At 37.9% G+C, this 25,581-nt stretch overlaps 1 protein-coding gene across 1 annotated transcript in view; it reads right to left on the reverse strand.

Annotated features, from left to right (window-relative positions):
• dnah7 (dynein, axonemal, heavy chain 7) overlaps positions 1 to 25,581 on the reverse strand; it is a 134,453-nt gene that overhangs the window by 75,365 nt on the left and 33,507 nt on the right. The window contains exons 26-32 of the mRNA XM_056465310.1: positions 24,755 to 24,857; positions 24,384 to 24,511; positions 23,622 to 23,834; positions 15,929 to 16,027; positions 15,581 to 15,829; positions 14,922 to 15,071; positions 12,609 to 12,791 (exon numbers count right to left, since the gene is read on the reverse strand). Of these exons, the coding sequence (XP_056321285.1) occupies positions 12,609 to 12,791; positions 14,922 to 15,071; positions 15,581 to 15,829; positions 15,929 to 16,027; positions 23,622 to 23,834; positions 24,384 to 24,511; positions 24,755 to 24,857 (1,125 nt within the window). The remainder of the gene's footprint in view (positions 1 to 12,608; positions 12,792 to 14,921; positions 15,072 to 15,580; positions 15,830 to 15,928; positions 16,028 to 23,621; positions 23,835 to 24,383; positions 24,512 to 24,754; positions 24,858 to 25,581) is intronic.

A 25,581-nucleotide genomic window follows, 5' to 3' on the forward strand; every position in this document is an offset into this window, starting at 1 on the left:
AAAACGTACTTCTATCTACATTTCTGGAGACCATCAAATACATCCCAGGGGGTACGGTTTTTTTGCAGTTTTTGTTTTCGCGAATCCACGAGAGGCCGCTGTTTATGCTTTTTGAGATCTCAAATTTCTCTCGCGAGTGCCATTCGTGCCTGCTGTTCTCTCGTAAATCCACCAGAGGCCGCTGTCGACTGACTGATTGATTGACTGAATGACTGTCTGACTGACCGATCAACTAACCCACCCTCCCCCTTCCCTAAACCCAACCAATAGTATTTTAAAAAGCACAGATTGACCTGCTCACCCCTTCTTTAAACCCAACTGACAAATTTAAAAAGCAATTCAGAAAAAAAAAGCCCTCGTCTGATTTTTACCATGTTTTACCACATTCTCACTCTGTTATTTACATATTTATTTTATTTTTTGGCTTTTGTTTTTGTCTTACCCGCTTTCTGGAGCTGTTCTTCACCCAGCTCGAACCCCATCATTGTGGTAACTCTGCATCTCAAGTCCACCGATGTACATGGTGAGCTAACTGGACAAACTGGTAACAGCTGGAAAGCTGTCCATACGGAGGTATGCTGTCAGCTGGTAACCGTAAAAGGAACGACGTCATACCCCCCATAGTGTTCATTTAAAAAATGACATGCAGCCACACGTACTTCTGGCTACATAACTCACGATCTCCAGAATGTACATAGGGCTACGTTTTCAGAATGAGCTATGTTGTTTTTTCTTCCAGTTTTTTTTTTACCAATAACGTGACATTTTGATAATTTTCTAGGTTCCTTTTTTGGATGTTGAACACTGCTGTCTATTGAGGATGAAGGAGCTCTGGGATTTCATCTAAAACTTGTTTTTTAAAGATGAACAAAGGTGCCAGGGGATTGGAACAACACCAGAATGAGTAATTAATAACAGTATTTTATAATTTCTGACTTTTTTAAATAGTGTAACACAAATAAATTACTGAGGCATGCAAAAATGTGCCATTACGTGAGGGGTTAATGTCCGTTGGTATCTGCTGTTTGGTAATACAACCTGATAGGACATCAATCAAAAAGTAATTCATGTCAGCTACCTAATTATCTCCAAAAACAGTACGACAAGAAATAAACTTCCTAAAAGAGCCTCATCTGTTTCTTTCAACATATAAGCGTTCTGCTTTAGTGCGTTAAAAGACCTGACCTCTTTGAGGAAGCGGTACTCATAGAGCGTTCCCTCCGTGGGTAAAGGCACAGTCAGCTGCTTTGCGGGAGGCTCTACATGCTCCAGGATTCCATGGCGTGTGCGAGTCTCTTCACTTAGGCCACCTGCCAACATCTCTCTCACCAAACCATCAAACTTCACCCGTCCTTCCTCAGTGCAGCTGGCCCCGACTGACCACATGAGGCAGAATACAAAGATGCCCTATACAGTAAGAGAGAAAACAACAACATGTTTTCATGTAACAGGAGAAGTCAAAGCCAGTGGCAGCTTTCTGACTAACAAACAGCTCAGTAACATCTTACTGTTGACCTCTGAGTGATCATATATTGAGTTTTCATAAATTACCTAAATCATTCCTTCCTGCATTGCTGTGTTTAATCACTACGGCCCACCGCTGACCTTTCCACGACTGCTAATTCAATCAATTATTCATAAATATTCTTTTGCAAATTCAATTGCACTTTTAGATCAATCTGCTGCAGCAATGACAATCAATACAAACACTGCCGCCATTGATTTGGGACAAAATGCTTTGTGCTCTTTAGGCGTAAATAAAAAAAAAAGAAAAGTTTGTGCAATACTCTGATGACCAGCTGAGAGAAAGCAAATAAAGTCTTTCCTATATGGGAGGAGATTTTCTAAGCATTGATCCTGTACCAGCTAATCAATGAGACTCGCCGTCTAGGTTGGCAGTTTTTGATCCACTGATATGATCTCCGTCTCAGAGGAGCAGGTGAAAAGATTATTAACTTTAGAGGAGAAATGCAGACAGCATTGAAAGACTTCAGACAGCACAAAAAAAGCTGCCTTCGGCTAAAGAGATGACCTTTCTGGGCAGTAAAGCTAAGATATTTGTACGAAGCAGTTATTATGACAAATATTTAGTGGAGCACAGTAACTGAAGATAACGTCACATAGTGAGGCCTGTGAGTGTGTTCACACTTGACAAGTTTGTTTCGATTAAAATGAACAACGTTTGCTATGGTAGTGTGGTTCATTTGAATAAGCAAGACTGCTGCCACCCGCACTCTGATGCATTTGATACATTCATTCGTTCAGTCATTTTCCTTCGGCTTAGTCTTTATTTCAAAGGTCGCCACAGCGGAATGTACCGCCAACTATACCGACATATGTTTTACGCAGTGGATGCCCTCCCAGCCACAACCCAGTACGGGGAAACTCCCATACACACTCATTTACACACACTCATACACTATGGACAATTTATTTTATTCAATTCACCTATAGCGCATGTCTTTGGACTGTATGGGAAACCGGAGCACCAGGAGGAAACCCGCACGAACAAGGGGAGAACATGCAAACTCCACACAGAAATGCCAACTGGCCCAGCCACGACTCGAACCAACAACCTTCTTGCTGTGAGGTGACAGTGCTAACCACTGAGCCACCGTACCACTCCGCATATGATACAACTGCGCAAAAAAAATTATTTAGGTGAGATGTTTTGCGCACCATTTTTTAAGCACATTTCATGTATGGAATGAAGTCAGATTTATTAACTAAGCTATGTAAAAGTAACATCATTGAGTTTTTTTTGTTTACTTTTTTATGTTTGCTTTGTAATGCATTTCTTTAGTTACGTTTCTCTCTTGTTGTAAGTTTTATGCAAATGATGTCGCACTGAATTAAGCCTTTTGAACTAAATTATACAATACGGTTTCATTAGTTTATTTTATTTACTAACAAGAACTAATAATGTACATTACTTGTAAAGCATTTATTAACCATAGTTCAGCATTTACTAATGGATTATTCATTCATTCATTCATTCATTTTCTTTTCAGCTTAGTCCCTTTATTAATCTGGGGTCGCCAAAGCGAAATGAACCGCCAACTTATCCAGCACATGTTTTACACAGCTGCAACCCATCACTGGGAAACATCCATACACACTTATTCATACACATACACTACGGACAATTTAGCTTACCCAATTCACCTCCAACACATTTCTTTGGACTTTTGGGGGAAAACGATGCACCCAGAGGAAACCCACGCGAACGCGGGTAGAACATGCAAACTCCACACAGAAATGCCAACTGACCCAGCCGAAGCTCGAACCAGCGACCTTTTTGCTGTGAGGCGACAGCACTACCTACTGCGCCACCGCATCACCATTCTGAAAAATATCTAGTAAAATATTATACTGTCATCATGGCAAAGATAAATAAATCAGTTATTAGAAATTATTTATTAAAACTATTATGTTTACAAATGTGTTGAAAAAAATCTTCCCTCTGTTAAACAGAAAAAAATAAACAGGGGGATAAAAATTCAGGGGGCTAATAATTCTGACTTCAACTATATATATATATATATATATATATATATATATATATATATATATATATATATATATATATATATATATATATATCATATCCTAAATATATATGTCATATCCTAGATGTAAAATATATGTCATAAAAGCTACACCTTTAGTAAACCAGTTCTAAAAGTATAAGTGTATTTTTTGTGGTGTGCAGATGAAAATAATCAAGACAACTGAACACAACCTTAGTCAGAACTGAGCAAACTAAACTTTAAATTTATTATCCATGACAGTCAATAAATCAGCTAAATGAAAAAATGCAATGTGAGATACATTATATCCTGTATATGACATCTCTAATTTGTATTTATAACCTTCTACACCCTCTCTATGGGTCAGATATATTAAATCAATTAATACATGTTGAAACTCTGGCATATAGAGATTAATCATAATTAGATAGAGCAGATTTGTACATTTTAGCAGTTAAAAATGCGAGTAGTGCCTATGCAAAATGCAGCTGATTTGTTGTGGATGATTGCTTGGAGAGTTGAATGTGGTTGCTCGGATGTTTTGTTTGGTCTAGCGAGCAGCTTGAGTGCAGACTCAGCAGAAATGCGGATCAATCTGAGCTACATAAAGAAAACTGCAAGCGTTGAGTGCATAAAGTGTCCAACATTTTACACTTTATCTCCTTCACACTTCCCTTCATCCTCACCTCAAGCCAGGAGCAGACATCTCTCTGGTCCATCCTCTTCATCTGGCTCTCATCTCCGAACTCATCCATCATACAGTCCATCAGATTCATCAGAGATTTCACCAGGCTCGTGTTGGATGTGGGCGATAATTCCTGAAAGCCCACACAAAACACACTCCATTAGTCTGGACTGAGAACCCGTGGCTAGATGGTTGGTGGTGTGCCATCATACTGGGCAAAACTATCTTAAAGGTACACAAGAAATGGTGTGATGTGAGGTAATTACATGAAAACTTGATAACTGATATACAAGTTATCAAGTTAATTTCAAAAAGACAAACAAGGCAACAAAGAAACGTAGCAGCTAAATGAGTGTCAAGAAAGCACTACTCTCTCTGACAAAAACTGTATTAAACAAAGTGCACTGTAAGCACTAAGAGACAAAACGGGACTGTCAAGAAAGTGGTATTTAAAAAAAGAAAGCACATAATTAGTGCTTTATCCCATTCTGAGCACAATGCATGCATGCGAGCATAAAAGAAGCCTTAATTGCAGAAGCCTGTGATTATTGGAAAAGGAAATTCAGTATGTAATGTCTACATAATTGAGACCAGGCAACAATTTCTTATTCCTTCCAGGCTCTAAAAGTAATAATAATGGTTCATACAAAAATGAATGGCTGTCTTTTCAGTAGTATCTGTGCATTTTTAATAACAAAAGGAAATCTCATGTTTTCTCTTCCAGTTTTTATTCCAACTCTTCCAGTTTTACCAGCATTTTAATAACACTGGGGGGAAAAGGCAAGGGAAAAAAAAGAAAAATCTCAGGTAGTTTAAGTTTTAAGACATAAAGGATCTTTAATGTGTCACTTATCATAATAAACCTCAAGTCTAAAAGGTCAACAGGACCTGACGTGAGATAAAGGAGTCTTCAGTAATCCTGAAGGGGTTTATTCATTCATTCAATCATTTTCTTTTCGGCTTAGTCCCTTTCTTAATCCAGGGTCGCCACAGCGTAATGAACCGCCAACTTATCCAGCACATGTTTTACACAGCGGATGCCCTTCCAGCTGCAACCCATCTCTGGGAAACACCCATACACACTCATTCACGCTCATACACTATGGACAGTTTAGCTTACCCAATTCACCTGTACCGCATGTCTTTGGACTGTGGTGAAACCGGAGCACCCGGAGGAAACCCACGCGAACGCAGGGAGAACAAGCAAACACCACACAGAAATGCCAACTCACCCAGCCGAGGCTCGAACCAAAAGGGACTTATATAAGGGATGAAACAGGGATAAAACTGACATCTGGATCAAGATAATAGATCAAGTTTTTTATCTCCACACATGCGGTAACAACTAGCTGGATTTGTACTATCCCGGTAATTGCCCAGCTAATTTACACTAAAGTAATTTATTGGACATACCTGTATATTGACAAATAAAGCTGAAATATTTCATTAGCTCATTAAAAGCTTTCATGATGAAAACTGTTCATAGAGACATTGAGTGAGATTGAACTTACAATCTTACATGATTATTATTGTGACAATTATTAACTATTAATACTGAAGGCCTCTGACAACATAATCAGTAAATCGATAACAGGGATTACAGTTGGCTGCACTTGCGTGTAACAAGAACATGACGACAGTGTTATTAGGGTGTTATAAAAAGTCAGAATGTCATAAACTCACTTTGTAACTCTCATTGAAAAGTATGTTCTATGTAGTTTGAATGAAATCCAGACGTTGGGCTCTATTTTTATAATCTAGGTGCAAAGTCTAAAGCACATGGTACAAAAGCATTAAGAGCGTGCCCAAATCCACTTTTGCTATTTTAAGGATGGAAAAATACACTGTGCGCCCTAGCGCATGGTCTAACAGGGTTGTGCTTTTTCTCTTAATGAGTAATGGATGTGTTTTGAGGGATAACGTGCATTAAACCAATTAGAGTCTCATCTCCCATTCCCTTTTAGAGTCAGTTGCGTCGCCCCAATAGCATTTGCTATTTACATGATGCACTTTGTAAGTGGAAAACTGAATGCTTCACTAGCGAGAAAACAGTTAAACAGACCATCTGCAGCGTGAGGATAAGGAATGAGCCTCATCCATTCGACCCTCTAAACTTTCTCTTTATTTCACTTTTGCTCTTTACTTTACTCCCTTACCTTCATGGATAAGTAAAAGATGTTGTATGCACTCCACTGAAGACATCCATTAGCCTACATATTAATTTTGCTTGTTAAGCGTTTCAAAACTATTTCTAAACTCAGTTCTACTTTCCAGAAAACTAATAAAATGAGCAATAATAATGAAGTGTGGTCAAAAAAACAAATATCCAAACACACATCCTATTCTTATGCCCCATATGGTCCAAAACCCAACAAATCCTACCATACACGCCTTGCGCCTTATTGGCCATGGTGTATGATAGGGCCCAATGTCTCATTGCCATAAAAAAAATTCTCTCATCGCCTCAGGATTTTGTTCATCCATGTACTAAATAAAATACATCTGGCTTAGCTTGAGAGATCAGGGGACTAAAATAATTGCCAATGTTTTACAAAAGGCAACTCATAATTCAGTGTGTGCAGTTGTTGCTTTTGATATTAAGATTGCCTTTTAATTCAGTGGGAAAGCCCTAGCTTAATGTCTGCAGCCCAGTTACCTTAGTGCCTTTGCGGATGAGCTGAAGACAAGCAGGCAGCATGCGGTCGAAGAGGCCAGTAATGAGGTCTTTGTGCATGGAGCTCAAAGTGGACGGCACGGTGTTGAGCCAGGACAACATCACAGGACGCCATCCCAACATGTGAGGCTCCATGTAGATCCATACCACACCGAGATACCTGCCACAAAATCAGCAAAATCCCAGCTTGATCAAGAATATATTTACTGATTTATTTTTTGGACTCCTTACTAATGGTGCATTAGTTTTTGATAACACAACATAAGTTAAAACAGCAATATTCATTCATTCATTTTCTTTTCAGCTTAGTCCCTTTATTAATAAGGGTCGCCACAGTGGAATGAACCACCAACTTATCCAGCAGATGTTTTACACAGCGAATGACCATTTCTGCAACACAACACTGGGAAACACCCATACACTCTTGCATTAACACATACACTACGGCCAATTTAGCTTATTCAATTTACCTATAGCGCATGTCTTTGGACTGTGGGTGAAACCGGAGCACCCGGAGGAAACCCACACGAACAAGCGGAGAACATGCAAAATCCCACACAGAAATACCAACTGACCCAGCCAGAGCTCGAACCAGCAACCTTCTTGCTGTGAGGCGATCATGCTACCCACTGCACCACATTAGCTCAAAAACAGCAATATTGTGAAATATTGCTAAAAAAATTTAAATGTTGACGTGAAATGACATTTAATTTATTCATGAGATTTAAAGATGAATATTTAACATTACTTCTCTTAACATTATGCTTTTATACTTTATATTTACATACATATTATTGTCACAATCAACAGCGATCCAGGCTTGTAGACCGCTGGGAATCATTCACTTTCACTCAGGACTACAATCTGTCAACATTTGGACTACAATATCATGTCATGCACCACCCACTCACACCTGTTCCAGTTTTTTGCTGATGCTAACACACTCAGCCTAAGCTGTTCAGAACTGATTACATGTTTTAAAAACAGCACGGACACATACACACCAGTTGCTGAGTCTTGTTTATATGTTATTGTAAACTTTACGACGCATTTCTTTTCCCTTTCCTTGCCTTGTCGTGTTTGACCCTTGCTTTGTTTTGTTTGTTTTGTTTATGTTTGTTAGCCACGCAGATCGACTATTGACCATTCTTCTGGATTGCATTCTCTTTTAATAAATCCTGCATTCTGATCTGCACCTCCGGTTGTCAGCATCCCTTCACATTACAATTATACTGTTTAGTGGTTTTATTGTGAAGCCTTGAAACATTTATAAAGGTTTTTTTAATAAATAGAAAGTTCAGGCCTTTCTTTGAGGGTAAAATTCTTGATGTAAATTAATTTTATGCCTCATTGCTGAATAAAAGATTTAATTTATTTAAAAATTCATACTCAATTCAACTTTTTAAACACAGTCGGAAATTTGACTCAATAGCGATTACTGGCACGAATTCTTTTGAAAATATCAAAAGTTTCACACAAGCAGCACTCATGACCACAGTAGCCCTCCAAAGGGTACGAAGTCTATATATTACTCAACCATCTGGAAAGGAGCAATAGTTCAAACAAACTCCATTTTATTCATCTGCCGAGGCAGCTGTACTGGGTTACTCATAAAGATAAAGGTCTTCTGTGCTTAATAGTTTGATGAATAGTACCTCATCAAGGTTATGTGATGGGAAACAGCTGTCGGATACCGGCTTCCACGGAAGGCCCATGTGAATGGGAGAGGTGTAAGTTGAATTGCAAACTAGGCATTTATGCGCAGGTGTAAAGCCAGAGGAGACATCTGGGCCAAGCACGACCTCAAGAACATGTAAGCGTGTTCAAATGAATTCTCATTGAACTTTGGTCTAGTTTGCAGTAGGATGAGTCAAGCATTAATACATAAAAAGAAGAGAGCACGAGAGGAATTGATAGAGACAGATTTAAGCCAAAGGGAGATGGTTTATGCTTGTGCTATAGCCAGACCTCTTTCTGCTTCCGTCAAAACAAGACAAGATATTCACACGGATTTGATCTCTGTCTCACTCTTTCCCTCTGGCTCTATCTCCAGCGTCTACTTGATCTGATCTGGTGGCCGTCACACACAACACAATCACACACACATACACACACTTTGATAGTCTCATATGCTTTCCTTATCCATAACACGCTCGTTTACTCTCTGTCATCATCAGCCATTCTTTTGAATCAGAGTCTTCTGCCCCCACCTGGGCCTGCAAAAGCCGGCATCCTCAATCATAAGAGCCTTTCCTCGGGCTGAGATGTGTGAGGCAGAAGCTCTGTCGGGTACAAAGCCATCTTAGGAGAAGACGCTGAGATAAATAGAGGGAGGAAATTGCGTTGGGTTTCTGAAAGAAAGAAATTCAGTAGCAACATGCCATTATTCCATTCTGAGTAGGATGGAATGGAGGGAGGGGGGAGGAGATGATGTGGGTGTATTATTGTGGCACTGCAAGTCAATGGCAAGTCCCCATTTGACAGGTTTGCCGAATTACAACGACAATCCCATTTTGATGGTCTACTTTTTTTTCCCCCAAAGCAAAACATCAAAGGCAGTCTGAGAGATGTCTCCGCTGATAAAGATATAACAAACGCTTTGGGAAATGTGAGGATATATTTTCATCAGATTTTCGTCATATTTTTAGACTGTACTGTATTTAAAAAAGATAAATATTGTATGTGCACTGTAGGTTTGCCTTTGTAGGTGGCATATATTACAGGAATATATTAGGCTGCGTTCACACTGCGAGGCTTAGTGCTCAAATCTGATTTTTTTTTCTCAGATCTGATTTTTTTTTGCATAGCTGTTCACACTGCTGTTATAAATGTGGCAGTATCAGATTACAGTGTTAACAGATCATGGTCCAAAATGACCCGCATGAGCAAAGGTACTACGCACAGAACAAAATGTGTATTTATGCACACAATGTGTGTACTGTATGAAGTGAATAAAGTCCGTTGTCAGGTCTGAGGTTAAAATTATATTATTTGTAGAGTCTGATAATTTCCTTTTGTTTTTTCTTGTTGACTCAACTTTTGAATACAGCTGCACTGATCTAAAATTATATATCAGCAACACAAAAACATTTGGTTGGGTTACAATAAGATTTTTTATTAGTTTTCTGGAGAGGTGAACTTCTCTGTAACAAAAGTTTTTAAGATGGGCCAACTGAACGTATTTTGTCTGCAGTACTGGAATGCCTGAAGTTGAGTGAACAAAAAAATCTTTATTCTTTTAGTTTTTTCTCATGTATTCAACATTTGTTTTCAACTTTAATTGATAGGACAGTAGAGAGTATAGACAGGAAAGCGTGGGGAAAGGGGAAGGACTGGCATAGGACCTTGAGGCAGAAATTGAACTAGGGGTCGCCATGAACACCGGAGAGTCATGTGTCGACCCACTAACCACTACGCCATTGGCGCCAACATGTACACAACTTTTGAAAACACCAGTTGTACTAACCTATAATGTCTGAAGTTGAATGAACAAAAAACTCTTTCGGAAATCGGTACTAAGAAATAATACATAACAAACTATCATAGTTCAATTGAAAAACAGGAAGACATGCTTCATTTTTCACTGTTGTCCTGTCATGTTTTGATCTTTGTCTTGTTTACCATTATTGTTGTTTTACGTCCTGTCCTGTTTCTAATTCTATGTTTAATAAATGTTTTGTTAACATTTGTCTCTGTTTTAGTTTTTTTGTCGTTGTTTTTTCTGATGTATTATTTCTTAGTGCCAATTCCAAAACTGTTTGTTCACGTAACTTCAAACATTTTAGGTCAGTACTGTTTTCAAAAGTTGATTACTCGTTGGTGCCAATGGTGTGGTGGTTAGTGCGCAGACACATGGCACTCTGGTGTTCATGGTGACCTGAGTTCAATTCCTGCCTTGAGATCCTTCCCCTCTCTCCTATCCCCATGCTTACCTGTCTATACTCTCTACTTTCCTATCAATTAAAGGTGAAAAAAATGAGTACACAAGTTGTTCACTCAACTTCAGGCATTCCAGCTCTGCAGACAAAATATGTTCAGTTATCACAACTTAAAAGTTTTGTTAGAGAGTATTAAATAATCTTATGTTCACCCAACTAAAGTGGCGCAGTGAGTAGCAAGATCGCCTCAAAGCAAGAAGGTCACTGGTTTGAGCCCCAGCTGGGTCAGTTGGCATTTCTGTGTTTAGTTTGCATGTTCCGTGTTCGTGTGGGTTTCCTCCGGGTGCTCTGTTTTCCCCCACAAGTCCAAAGACATGTGGTATAGGTGAATTGAATAAGCTAAATAGGCTGTAGTGTATGTGTGTGAAAGAGTGTGTAAGGGTGTTTCCCAGTGATGTGTTACGGCTGGAAGGGCATCCGGTACGTAAAACAAATGCTGGATAGGTTGGTGGTTCATTTCGCTGTGGTGACCCCTGATTAATAAAGGGACTAAGCCGAAAAGAAAATGAATGAATAACCCAACAAAAGTTTTTTTGTATAACTGACAAATATATTTAGGTCAGTGCAGCTGATGTTTTCAAAAGTTGAGTGAACAAGAAAAAGCGAAAGGAAATAAGGATTATGTTTGTTTGCTTTTTGTTGTACTGATTTATACTGACTTTTGTTGTACCGCTTATAGTTTATTGTGATTCAATAAACCTATAGATTCCCTACAGGTTCCCACGTCTCAAATTCCCAAAATGCATTGCATAGAACTAGCATTTTATCTAGCATTCTACCCACATAAATAAGACACAGAGAAAAGGGTGTGTGAGGAATTATTTTACATAAATGAATCATTTAAATGAATTGGATAGAGGGAGAGAAATTGTGTGTTTGTGGATTACTTTTGTTTGTACAGTAGTGTCTCTTTAATAACAGCCTACTGATGCTGCAAATGTAATTACTTCAAAAGTCAATGTTTCCCCTTTGTTGATGAGAAAATATAATGTAGAGATTCAGAAGTGAAGCTCTTTTATTAATAAACTTCACAAGGCAAGTGTCTTCGCTGTTGAATATTTCTGTTTGTGCACAGTTCTGTCTGTGTACTGTGTGCTTCAGTGAAGACGCGTTAAATCTCAATACTAATTAATAACATTATTACTGCTTAAATAGTCATTAAACTGATGGAACTATCAGGTCCAAATCTGGTGCATCCACTATTTAAATACACACAGTTACCCAGTTAATGACAGATTAGTTAAAAACAAATATAGTGGAATAAAAAACAAATCAGACGTTTAACTGGCTTCATTTATGCACTGCCTAAGGGACAATTTGTTAAAGAGGCTTTGGAACTAAATTTGACACAACATTACAAATTACCTCTTTAAAATGTCACTATAATCATAAGGTTTCCTGAATAACAAAATAATTGATTTAAATGGGTGGTCACACTGCACTTTCCATTCCATTGACATTTGACATTCCATTAACAGGCATGGAAATGCAGGACATCAGAAATGCAAGCTCAAGTAAACTTTGCTGTGAAAGATCAAGTTGTCTGAACTCTGACCTGTGAATTTGTACATACTTTTTCTCACTTAAAGAATAAATAATATTTAGTATGTGCAATAACCATCCTTCATTCTTTAGCCCCACTGTAAGGTGTTTCTCCATAAATCTATTAAATACTTTTAAAATTAGTTTGTAAGTGATTTTTTACTCATAATAACTACCAAAATGTTTTGAATTGAAGCATTCTGCACTATTTGTAAGCAGTGTAACATCTGCCATCTTACCGTGGCTGGCGAAGCCACCTCCAGGTCCATGGGCTCAAAGATAAGGCTCATCTGCGGGGACATTTGGATGATCTCTCCACTCATGAGACAAAGCTTCTTGTTGTCATCCAATACTGTGTTCATGTTCTCAATCCACACTGCATCAACAGGCCCATCAAAGATTAGCCACTTTCTGTCAGGACTCTGTTAGGAAGACAGCTGACAGTTAATTTAGACATCGAACAATCTAACCTCAACTTTGAAGTGTGCTAAATCTCAATAAAATGCATAGTATGTTGTATATACTGTACTTCCTGCTGTAGAACATTGAAAGAGAACCGTGTTTTTCAATTAATGTTAATTTTTCAGTTTAATAATTTTCTCATGAAAAATTCTTCAGTCAAAAAAAATGTATATATTAAAACTTAAACACCGTAAAATGAGTTTAACATATCACATGGTTGAAATGCTGCCATTGTTTTGACTTTCTTATTTCCCTTAAAACAGGAATTTCTTACTAAAATGGTCATAACTGTAAAAATCAAATATGAAAATGAGGCAAACATTTGGCAACTGCCTACTCTTATGTTGCGTTTTATCCCTAAATTACATCTATAAGAGGATCTAGTTTCTTCACCACTTTCTTACTGTATAACAGACAATGTTCTACCCTGTCCTGTTTAAATGTAAATATTTAAACTGTAAGCAAAAGAAACAAAGGTTTTAACTGTAATCTTTAGGAATGTGACTGAATGTATGACTATATGACTGAACTCTGAACACAATCTGAACAGTTTACAGTAAGATATATTCAATACAGTTTAATTTTAAGCACATATTTAGGTTTAATGTTACCATGGTAAAAAACAAATATAGGAGTTGCATGTCAGACAGCAGTGGTGTTTAAACTCAGCATTCATTGTTATTTATGTTTCAATCCTAAATAAAAGATGGGCGAATGGATGGATGAAGAAAAAGATGGATGGTTGAAAAGGTGGATGAACAAAAGTACAGACGGATGGAGGAATGGATGGATAGAAGCAGGTGTATAGATAAATTAACAAATGGAATGGACAGATGTATAAATGATCAAAGAGAAGGGTAAATAATGTACTTGTATGGATAAATGTATAAAGGAACAAACAGAAGGATAATAATGTACATGGATGGGTGAATGAATGAAAGGAGAGAGGTATAACTGGATAAATGGAGGGAATGAGGGCTAAATGGAGAGATGGATTGATGAATGAATAAAAGGAGAGAGGTCTAGTTCTATATGTAAACAAATGAATAGATGCATAGATGTTTGCATGTATAAAGTAGATGGTTAAATGAAAGGATGACAGGAAGAGATAATAGAGGGGAAAGTAAAGCAGGGACAAATACTATGGGGGATGAAAGGACATTGTTAAGGATTAAAAGTAAGGATGGTAGGGATGAGTGTATGTAAACAGATATATTTGGATAAAAAAGATGGATTTCTATATATAATAATAATAATTCCTTACATTTATATAGCACTTTTCTTTACACATTGGGGGGAATCTCTTCATCCACCACCAGTGTGCAGCATCCACCTGCCGCACACCACACACCAACTGATTGGTGGAGAGGAGACAGAGTGATGAAGCCAATTATGATATGGTGATGATTAGGAGGCCATGATGGACAGAATTTGGGTTAAACCCCTACTCTTTTCGATGGACATCCTGTGATTTTTAATAACCACAGACATTCAGGACCTCAGTTTAATGTCTCATCTGAAAGACGGCGCTCACTGACTGTATAATGTCCCTATAACTATACTGGGGCATTGGGACCCACACAGTCCGCAGGTTGAGCGCCATATGCTTGCACCACTTCCGGCAGAAAAAAAGCTTTCCCATGCAGTCTCCCATCCAGGTACAGACCAGGCACTGCCCTGCTTAGCTTCAGTGGGCAAGCATGTGAGAGTTGCAGAGAGCTAGCTGCCGGCTATATAGATAAATGAACAAATTCAATTCATGTTTATTTATATAGCGCTTTTACAATGTAGATTGTGCTAGAGCAGCTTAATATAGAAGTTCTAGTAAAGTCCAGATTTATGTATGGACAACAGTGTAGATGGATAGGTTACTGAATGGAAAGAGGGTGAATGGATGCATGATAGGAATAGGAGTAGAAATAGACAGAAGATTGAATAGAAGGAGGGGTGAACGGGTCGATAAATGGATGCATAATATGAAGAGGAAGAAAAGTCTATGAACGGAAATAAGAATGAATGAAGGAATAAACCTTACTGATTAATAGAAGGAGAGAGGGACAGATGTAAACTATATGGAATAGTAACTGTACCTGGGAAATGGCGAATGCCCTATAGCTGACAGCCAAGATGCCATCTGACCACTCATGGGAGACGGGATCAAACTGGCCATACAGCTGGCCCATAGTGATAGACTTGGGGTTGATCACAGTGATTTGAACCCTGTTCTCCTCCATCAGATTCTGCACTCAGAAAAGGTTGAAAACAGTTGTATTTACTCTATGATACAATTCCAAAACTTCCATAAAACGTAGCAGCAATGTTTTCAATTGTGCCTTATTAGCGATATGTATGAATGTTCTTCAGTGCAGTGATTTATAGCAGCACCATCACTAACTGTGTTGCCTGTTCTCTAGAAACACAAGAAATCACATTTTCTTTCCACGAAAACATTTTGAAGCCTTTTTTAAGTGTTCTATTATGCAAAAAGAGCAGTTTGTATTGTGGTATTGTGATACAAATTCACATCCACTTGGAACTGCTTGAGTAATGTGGGAGTGTTAGAGACTTTGGGAGTTCACATCCTCTGGGTACAAGAAAAAAATGCTTTTAAAGAGTCAATAAGTAGGATAAAAGAACAAAAGTTTGTAAAAAATATCTTATGTAACAGACGTACAATTTTGAATGCGAAAAATTCTACTCCCACTGTGACTATTTGTGCTGCAGCAGTTTCTGTGAACATTTACAGCACCTTCTCACAGATGTCATTCAGGGCTGCGGCGAGCACACGGTAAGCAGACGTCTTCCCACCAAAAGGCTCTCCCACCAGCATGAAGCCGTGACGCACAATCATCATTTCATAGATCTGCAGGATCTTCTCAGCAAAGAAGTCAGTGACCTGCAGGTTCATCTTAGCGCTATTTTCTTTTATAGCCTCAAGCAGCACGCTGTAATCTGGTTTTGGAAGCTTGATTCCTGGGAACAGATCGGAAGTGATGCCCTGCACGGATTCACAATGATTGAAACGTTAGTGAATGTTAATTACACACTTTAATGAACACATTATTATTTGTGTTTATGCAGAATACTGATGTTGTACCTCAAATAATGGAAGGTCATGAGCCAGAAATTTCGGTAGGTTGACATCAATAATAGATCTCAGCAACAGAACATCTTCATTCTCCTCTGGAAACTTGAGCTGTGACATGTTAAACACAGGGAGAGAAAGAGGTTTGACACTCAATAAAGGATTCGCTTGTGCCGTCACTTTTCTGGGGTCTCCAGGGGAAAGGCAGCATTCAGCCACATTGTCTTTGCTCATTCTTTACCATCACAGTCATTTGCAACTCAGACCTGAGGGGTTTAGAGCATGCCTTTGTCTCCAAAAGTAATTTCAAGATGGCAAAAGAGTGCAGTCTCGGGTGTGATGGTGCAAAGATTGCTGTGAAAATGACACAGGCGTATTCATTTCTGAGAACAGCAGCGATGACACAAGCAGACGCTATTCAAATTTGGCAAAATGAGAAAAGCGAGTGGGAGCTGTCAAGGTCAGGGTTCTCTTCTGCTTATTTTAGTTGTGTGAGATTTTGTTGTTGTTGTTGTTGTTGTTGTTGTTTGATACTCCATGTTCCTCACTGTCACACACGGCAGACATATTAAGAAGAGTAATAATAGTGTACATATTGTAGAAAAATACAAGCTGTCACTCCATGAGTGAATGTCCTAATCTACATGAAACATATTTGGTTATTTAGGACAGTTAATGCATTTTACAAACAAATTTAACTTCATGAGGGTGACACTGTGGCTCAGTGGTTAGCACTGTCACCTCACAGCAAGAAGGTCACTGGTTCAAGTGCCAGCTTGCCCCATTATATAAACCCCTTAAGATTTCTGTGTGGAGTTTGCATGTTCTCTTCGTGTTTGCATGGGTTTCCTCCGGGTGCTCCAGTTTCCCCCACAGTCCAAAGACACGCGCTTTAGGTGAATTGAATAAACTTAATATGGCCATAGTGTATGTGTGTGAATGAGTGTGTATGAATGTTTCCCAGCACTGGGTTGCAGCTGGAAGGGCATCTGCTGTGTAAAACATATGCTGGATAAGTTGGCGGTTTATTCCACTGTGGCGACCCCTGATGAATTAAGATAAAAAGAAAGAAGCCAAAGGAAAATGAATAAATGAATGAATCTTCCATGATATTTTGAATGTAAATAGTTAAATCAAATGCACATTTCCTCCTAGTACAGACAGTATGTGCCATATAATTAAGACCAAAGTGCTAAAAACTCAAGTTCTTAAGTTTACAAGTAAGTGGAAAAACAAGGGAATAAAAAAAGATATGGATTGCAACTTTAATTACCATTAATGTGAAGTATGAATGCCAAGTAAGACACTCAACACATGCTCCCAAAAAAGAAAGCCTGTCAATAAGATTTCATGGATTCTGTATTTTATTTATTTTTAACAAAATATTAACAGTAAATTATTCCGGCCACAAACATAATGTAATGTAATTCTGATAAATCAGAGACTAAGCCGAAGGATAGTGAGTGAGCAAATTCTAATCTTCTGACAGCCCAAATCTCAACATCTCAGAATGAATACAGAGGGTTCATCACAAGATGTAAACCATTGGTTAGCTAAAGAAGCCTTCACAGTTCTGGAAGATTAAGATAAATGTGTACCAAAGTAATGGGAAGAGAAGGGTTTGGAAAAGGAAAGAAACTGCTCATGATCCTAAGCAATGAAGCATGGTGGTAGTAGTGACATGGCGTGGGCATGTATGACTGTCAATAGAAAATAAATAGAATAGAAAAAACAGAAGTTTTAAGCATCACTTCATTTTCTCATACCATTTTTCTTGTCTAGTGTTGATTTAAGATTTTTTTAAATATTTGAACTGGAAACGAGACAAAATGACTGAGTAAGTCAAGCTTTTTCTGCAGTGCAGCTATATGACAACAGATTGAAAAATGAATAATCTAAAAAAAAGTGAGTGAATAAAAACGTGTCTTTAGTCTTGCAATGCAAAATAACTATACACTGCTGCTTTACTTCTGTTATTAACCTTTCTGCTTGCAGGTTTAAAAGATTCTATCTGGAACCGGGAGTGAGTTTTGTTAGGTGATCATTATTTTAAAACGTTCACCCTTAATGTTTTCGTGGCGACGCATCATGTTTGTCATGTGACACACCGCAGCCACAATAGCGCTGCATGACAGATGTATCCCTTTTACTTAGTTTTTTCCGTTTTAATTCAAAATATTCACATCATGTCATCAACTACCTGATATTCCAATTCACATAAACGTGTAAGTGATTGTGATCTATAACGTGAGATGGGCGTCGCCATGTTGACTTGCGGCCGAGCGTTTGATTCATTCATAAAAAGCAGAACACGCAGGATTCAGCACGTAAATTCATTAGTTACTACCAAAATGCATGCAAGTAAGTGGCTGGTGAACTTAAAGAATAGATTCAACTTTATTTTTACTTTTACTTTGTGTATCTGATATAAATTAAACGCATCTGCAAATTATGAATGAATTGTTAGACTTTCTTGTGTGTTTTACAAACTCTAAATGTATTGTTTTACTAGTACTTGTGTGTATTTACATGTCTAATTCATAAAATATAAGCATTAGGCGGTTAAACCGCTGCATAATTGTGATGATATGACACGTCTTTCTCTGGCTCAGCACCAGCCAATGCACCAAAGCTCAGTTCGAATTTTTCAGTTGCCGCTTTAAGGGTAAACGAGCTAACGCTAATTTATCATGCTTGTCAAGCTGGATAATGAATAAAACATCAGCACCAGAGACTTTACGGTCCTCAGTTCAAAACAGAACAAAAGTAGGATTCTGTAGTGATTTAAGCTGCTGTTGAACTCCCTTCCTCCTCATCCCTGTCTATGAGGCGCCGAACTCTGTATCAGTGCGCGAGAGAGACCATGTTCACTCCTCTCCGCGCTCAACTAAAGTGTATTTTTAAAAATCAAACATCCCCTTGTCGCACGACACAACGAATCAATTATATCAATTATGATTTATACGAATCATAAATTCATTGCCAAGGCTTTAAGTAATTGGTTTTTAGCAATTTAATCGATTCATTGTCCCTAGGTGTGAACTGCTGACAAAAGCAGCAGGATGAATTCTAAAGTCTTTCAAGCAATATTTTCTGCTCATATTAAGCCAAATACTTCAGAACTCATTGGATGGTGCTTCACAGTGCAGAAGGAGAATGACCCAAAGCATACTGCAAAAGCAACCAAAGAGTTTTTGAAGGGTAAGAAGTAGAATGTTATGCAATGGCCAAGTCAATCACCTAGCCTGAATCTAACTGAGCATGCATTTCACTAGCTGAAGTCAAGGCAAATGCCCCAAGAACAAGCAGGAACTGAAGATAGTTACTGTAGAGGCCTGGCAGAGCACCACCAGGAATGAAACCCGGTGTCAGGTGATGTCTATGCATTCCAGACTTCAGGCATTAACTGCAAAGGATTTTCAATATTAAAGAGTGAAAGTTTGATTTATGATTATCATTCTGTCAAATTACTTTTGGACCCTTAACAAGTGGGAGGCACATATGCAAACTGTTGCAATTCCTACAGCATTCACCTGTTTGGATGTAAATACCCTCAAATCAAAGCTGACAGTCTGCAGTTAAAGCACATCTTGTTCATTTCATTTCAAATCCATTGCGTTGGTGTATAAAGAATTGTGATGATGTCAAAATATTTATGGATCTAACTGTATTTCTAGACATTGAACATAAGTTATAATACAGATGTATGTATATAGATGTTTTGATTCTAAAATGTCTCTAAAAAGTTGGTAGGAACATATGTACATTTGTACAGCCTAACTATTTTTATATAAATCAATATTATTTGTTTTTATTAATTATGTTGTGTTTAAGTTAAATTTTACTCATGCACAGTTATGTCTAAGAGGGCAACAGAAGCACAAATAATGCAGTCATGTACCTGGAAACACAAGATGATTCAGTAGCAATTGCTGTACATGAATTTGGTCAATAGCTGTTGGCATCACTCTTTTTTGTAGTTACAAGATGCCAAACTGCCACCATGGTTACTATGTCAACCATTGTTCAGATAGTAGGAGTGACTTCTTTATTTTGCACAGACACAGAGCAAGATTCACTCCTTCAAATAAATGCTGCTGCCACTTCTAAAACTTTGCAGGGAGTAAGCCAGCTGTGTGGATCTGACAGAGGAGATGGCTTTTATTCAGGTATCAGAGTACAGGGAAAGACAGTATTCATCTTGCTCTAGGCACATTATGTAAGCGCTGCAGTTGTTCTTTTTGACCTGTCTTCTCTGATGGCCTATGGCTGCACCACAACTCTCATTGTCTGACTTGTCAGTAGAGCTATGCGAGGATATTCCCTAAATGCGAACCTAGGGGAAATGAATGCATCAGTAATAAATCAAAGATCAAGGAATAAGCTCAGGTAGGGTGTATGAACATCAAAGTCACCGTGTTCTGGCCTTGCTTCAGTAGATTTGCTCATGTAGAAATGGTACTCGCCTCGACTGCCTGTCTAGCAATCAAATGAAATAATAGTATAACATGTCAACTGCAGTTTTCTATTGACATATTAATCTGAAACGTGCAGCGTTTGAAGGAGTACTTTCTTACATTCACTCTTTTACACCTCAGAGATGACGAGATATAGAAAGAAAGAGAGAGAGAGAGAGTTGCACTGACTGTGGAGTCCAGAATTCTTTAGGGTCACACAGGTTTTTAACGAAGTTCTCAGTTTCAATAGTTTGTGTTTTTCACAGATCTGCAATTCTCCGAGCTGCTGAATTGAGTGTGAACACTATTTATATTCAATGTCAGATTCATTTGGCTTTGATCCACGAGCGAAAAGTGGCGAGAGGGAGAGAGGAGAAGGAGCGTGCAATGGGAATTGAGATGAAGTGGAAATGTTTCACTCCTCTGACCCTCGGTAACTCCGTGCTGATAACAGTGGCAGGAGAGGAGGAACTGAGCCAACTGCAGTTGGGAGTCATTCAGAATTGCTTTAACAAGTTTATGAAGCGCTCAGAAACGGTGGCTCAGCAGAAGCCGGAAAAGTCAAAACATATATCTGCTCCATGAAATGAGATGTTAAATCAAAACAACAAAGGCCTTCACATTCAAAGAGAGAAGTCTATCTGATTCTTCAAGTTGCCTCATTATGAATTCAGCCAATAGATGTTGCAAATAAAAGGCCCTGATCTGAAATGCAATGGTAAACACTTCAGAGGGACTTTTCACATTTGATCTAGTTAACCCAGGATCATTCTAAACCCCCGGGTAAACAGAATTCTTTCTTATCCTAATTCACGCTTTACAATGTTCCTTTATGCAGGTTTAACAATTAATCCTAGGTATTCATATACTGACATTCTAAAGCCTGGGTTAACATTCTTATTTACATATTATTGGTGTCAAGGTCATTGACTGAATGACTACTCTGTGCAACGTGTTTGACATTTTTATACATTACAGACTTTACTAAAACTGTAAGACAATAGAATGTCTTTGCTCACTCCATTTCAGGTGTTTTCCATCCTCATTTTTTCATTTGACCTTTTCCCATTTGATTGCTTTAATAACTGTGTATACAATGCACTGTATTTTGGAAACTGTAAAGCACAGTGTTATACAACTGGCTTACGGTTGCTAAGCATCTAGGCATAACTTTATAACACTAGATCGTTTCAAGTTGCACATAGCGGGCCACACAGTTTACTCAAGTCTTCTCTTGTTCTAAGCCTTGTCATTCTTTCTTCTGTAGAACACAAAAGAAGATATTTTGAAGAATGTTTGTAGAAAGAAATTGGTATCCATTGACTTCTGTCGTATTTTTTTCATTTTATGGAAGTCATTGGCTATCATTTAGTGACATACTTCAAAATATCTTTTAATACATTGTTTCTCAACTGGTGGGTTACAACCCAAATGTGAATCACAGAACAGTTTTTAGTGTGTCGTGAAGTGGAGTGAAAGGCGTGAAACGTGAAAGCTTCCTGTCAGATGCAATTCATGTGCATGAGAACAACACATTGGGCTCTATTTTAATGATCTAGGCGCAAAGTCTAAAGCGAATGGTGCAAAAGCATTAAGGGTGTATCCAAATCTACTTTTGCTATTTTATTATATTTTAATTATAGAAAACAGTTTAACAGGCCATCTGTGCGAGGATAAAGAACGAGTCTCCATCATTTGGCCTCATTACTTTCTTTCTCTCTTTACTTGTACTCTTTACTTTACTTCTTTACCTTTGTGAATAGGGAAACAGTGTTTCCAGTGTTACAGTGTTACATATTTAATTTCGTTTGTTAAGCACAAAGATTTGTTTCAAAACTATTTCTAAATTCAGTTCTAATTTCCAGCAAACGAATAAATGAACAATAATAACAAAGTGTGTGAAGAGTTATATACAAACACACATACTATTCTTATGCCCCATATAGTGATGCATACAGTACGTCTCCAAAACCCAACAGGTGGACAAACCTAAACTTTTTTTATTAGAACAAAAATAATTATGCATATAATAAATATTACTGATAATATTAATATTATACAACTGCAAATTGTCATGAATAAACTGAAAAAAAGACCCCTAACATGAAGAAGGCATGGAGGTAGTGTTTTTTTTTATATCTATGTAGTAATAATAATAACAATTTTGTAATAATAATTTTTGTAACATGTTAATCCCTTATTTTATATGTAAAGATATTTGTGTATTGCTGTACATCCTGTGTGTATTAAGCATTTGGACCTGCATAGGCGCATAACTAACATGCTCTGCGCTGGACTTTAGACCAGCTTTTACTTGGTCAATGGTGTAGTCTATTTCAGTTTCTCAAAATAGCAACACACCAACAATGCGCCTTAACACACCTCCTTTATAGACTGGCACACCCATGAGTCCACAAAAAAAGTGCAAAGGGATTTGCTAATTAAATAACGTGGCGCAAAACATGAAAATTAGGGTTGCGCTGGTCTGAAAATAGCAACAAATCACGCAAAATAATAGGGCCCATTGTCTTTAAGTTAGTTTCAGACAGGACACTGGTTCATTTTAAGTGGGAGAGATATGGAAAGCACCAAAACAAAAAACCAGTGGTTTCACTTCTGACAGGGTGCAAAATAGCTACACCAGCCATGTTAGTGCATCCAAAATAATTTTTTGTATAAAAATCTTTTTTTTAACTGAACTTTTAACTTGCCTAATTACCCTAACTTGCATAGTTAACCTAATTAGCCTAGTTAAGCCTTTAAATTGCAAACCGGTATCTTGAAAAATACCTAGTAAAATATTATGTACTGTCATCATGGTTATTAAAATTATTATGTTTAGAAATGTGTTGAAAAATATTTTTTCTATTAAACAGAAATTGAGGAAAAAAAAACAGGGGGCTAATAATTCAGGAGGACTTCAACTGTATATTGGTCACAGCTTAAGGGCCATGGGAAAAATGGGTTCCATGGCCAAACCAGTTGAGAAGCACTGTTTTAATATGTCCAACATCAAAAAGAAACTCAAGATTTGGAACCAATTTAGTTCAAGTAAATTGCGTGTATGTTTTTATTTTTGGTGCAAAAATTATGCTAACCCTGTTCTGGAGCATAATAACATAACCCTGTGTAAAATGCAGAGACTATAATATTAACAAATTTCAATACAGCATGTTATTTTTATAGAAAACAATCACATTATGACAAAAATATGAACATTTGGAGCTTTTTGCAGATACTGGTCCTACCTTCAGGTTCCCTGCTGCAGTCAGAACTGATTTGACAGCCCTCATACCGTAATCATAGTGGTGCTGGGAAGAGAGCTGCTCAGAGCACAGTCTATACGTAGCCACAATCTTCACTGAGAGCGGCCGTGCTCTGACAAATCCACAGGAGTAAAGCACAATCTCAGCTATCAGAGCATAGTCTGGCACCATCATAGCTACTGTCCGGAAAAGAGCCTGCAGCAGACAATTACACAACCCTTACAATCATAGAACACGCCAAATGGACTATCTGCTTCAATGGAACAGGGCCGAAACACAAAGTGAACCATGAAGTAATGAAAATACCTTATCTCTCCTGTTAAAAGACATATGTTTCTTCTTATTATTATTAACAAGAACTATTGATGTTATTATTATTATTATTTTTAATAATAATGAAAATATTAATATTTTGCTGGAAATCTAAAATATTAAATGTTAACATGCTAAAGTGTTTCAAACAATGTATAGCTTTGTTGGGATCAAAATACAGGCTTTGACTTATCCTGCATGTGATTGTGATATGTGATTCATGTTTTTAATAACAGATAAACAACACCTGACACTGCTGACATTGACAGTGATTTCATGGCAAATAAAAATGTTAGATCTGCAAGGCCTGACATCTATATTTCTAGGGCATGCTGTGATTTTTTTTGAAGTATGACACATTCAAAGAGTGAATATAAATATTCCATATGCACGGCACATCTTTGCTGGACATGGACTTTGTTCTGTACATGCCTTCAGGTTGTCAGGTAGTTCGGAGCGTCCCGCATAACCAGGGTTCATGGTGATAAAGACAGCACAGGTAGGGTTCAGTTTTAACTCTGTTCCCTCAAACAGCAGCATCTCAGCATGGGCAGAAATACCTGCAGAGCAAAAAAATAAATAAATAAGTAAACATGTACACATCCAAACCCAGACTAACTACATACTATTATATGTATAGATTTCTGCAGAGTAAGCACTCTAATGCTTCATTTAAATGGACTCAACTTGACATGTACGCATCTATTAGGCTTGGAGAAAATATATAATCTGCAGCTCAACTGATTGAATCTTAAAAACCATTGAAAATCAGTCTGACTTAAAACATGCACACAAACACGCACCTCTCTGGATGGTTAGAATTTGCTGAGCCACCACTGAAAGCACTTCTAGATCAATACGGTTGAACTCATCAAAGCAGGCCCAGGCACCAGCTGACAACAAGCCCTGGAAGAGACCAAGTATCTTTACCATGACTTACAGTAAATGTAGTTTGAACACTCCTGTGCTGCCAGATAACTGAGAAAGGATGAGCAGGACGACATTAAAACGAAGGTTCTTTGCCATATTAAGCTCTCTGATTAAGATACAGCTGTGGTTCCCTGATAGTACTGAGGCTACACAGCGAAAGCATTGCAATCTTTGCTAGCATACCAAAGTAAAAGGAAATGCCTGGAAAGCCTGTATTTAAATATTAGACATAGTGGGGACTAAAAGTCCCAGACACCTAGAGAAAATAATTATATTTTGATTTTATCTAACATTTTCTTATGGAGACGTTTAAATAAATAATATTTTGAAAGGTATTCACGGAAATTGATTTTAAAGAGTCTGCATACCTGTTATGCTTCACTTTTACAATTATTCCAACATGATACAAAAAATCTATTTATTAAATATAATTTATAATTTATTTAAATGGGGGTGGCATGGTGGCTCAGTGGTTAGCACTGTCACCTCACAGCAAGAAGGGGTCCCAGCTGGGCCAGTTGGCATTTCTGTATGGAGTTTGCATGTTCTCCCCTTGATTGTTTGGGTTTCCTCCAGGTGCTCCGGTTTCCCCCACCAAGCAACATGGTATAGGTGAACAGAAAAAACTAAATTGGCTGTTGTGTAGAGTGCATGAGTTAATGCGAAAGTGTATGGGCATTTCCCAGTACTAGGTTGTGGC

This window comes from Danio aesculapii, chromosome 9 (genome assembly GCF_903798145.1).
Source record: "Danio aesculapii chromosome 9, fDanAes4.1, whole genome shotgun sequence".
Classification (NCBI taxonomy): domain Eukaryota; kingdom Metazoa; phylum Chordata; class Actinopteri; order Cypriniformes; family Danionidae; genus Danio; species Danio aesculapii.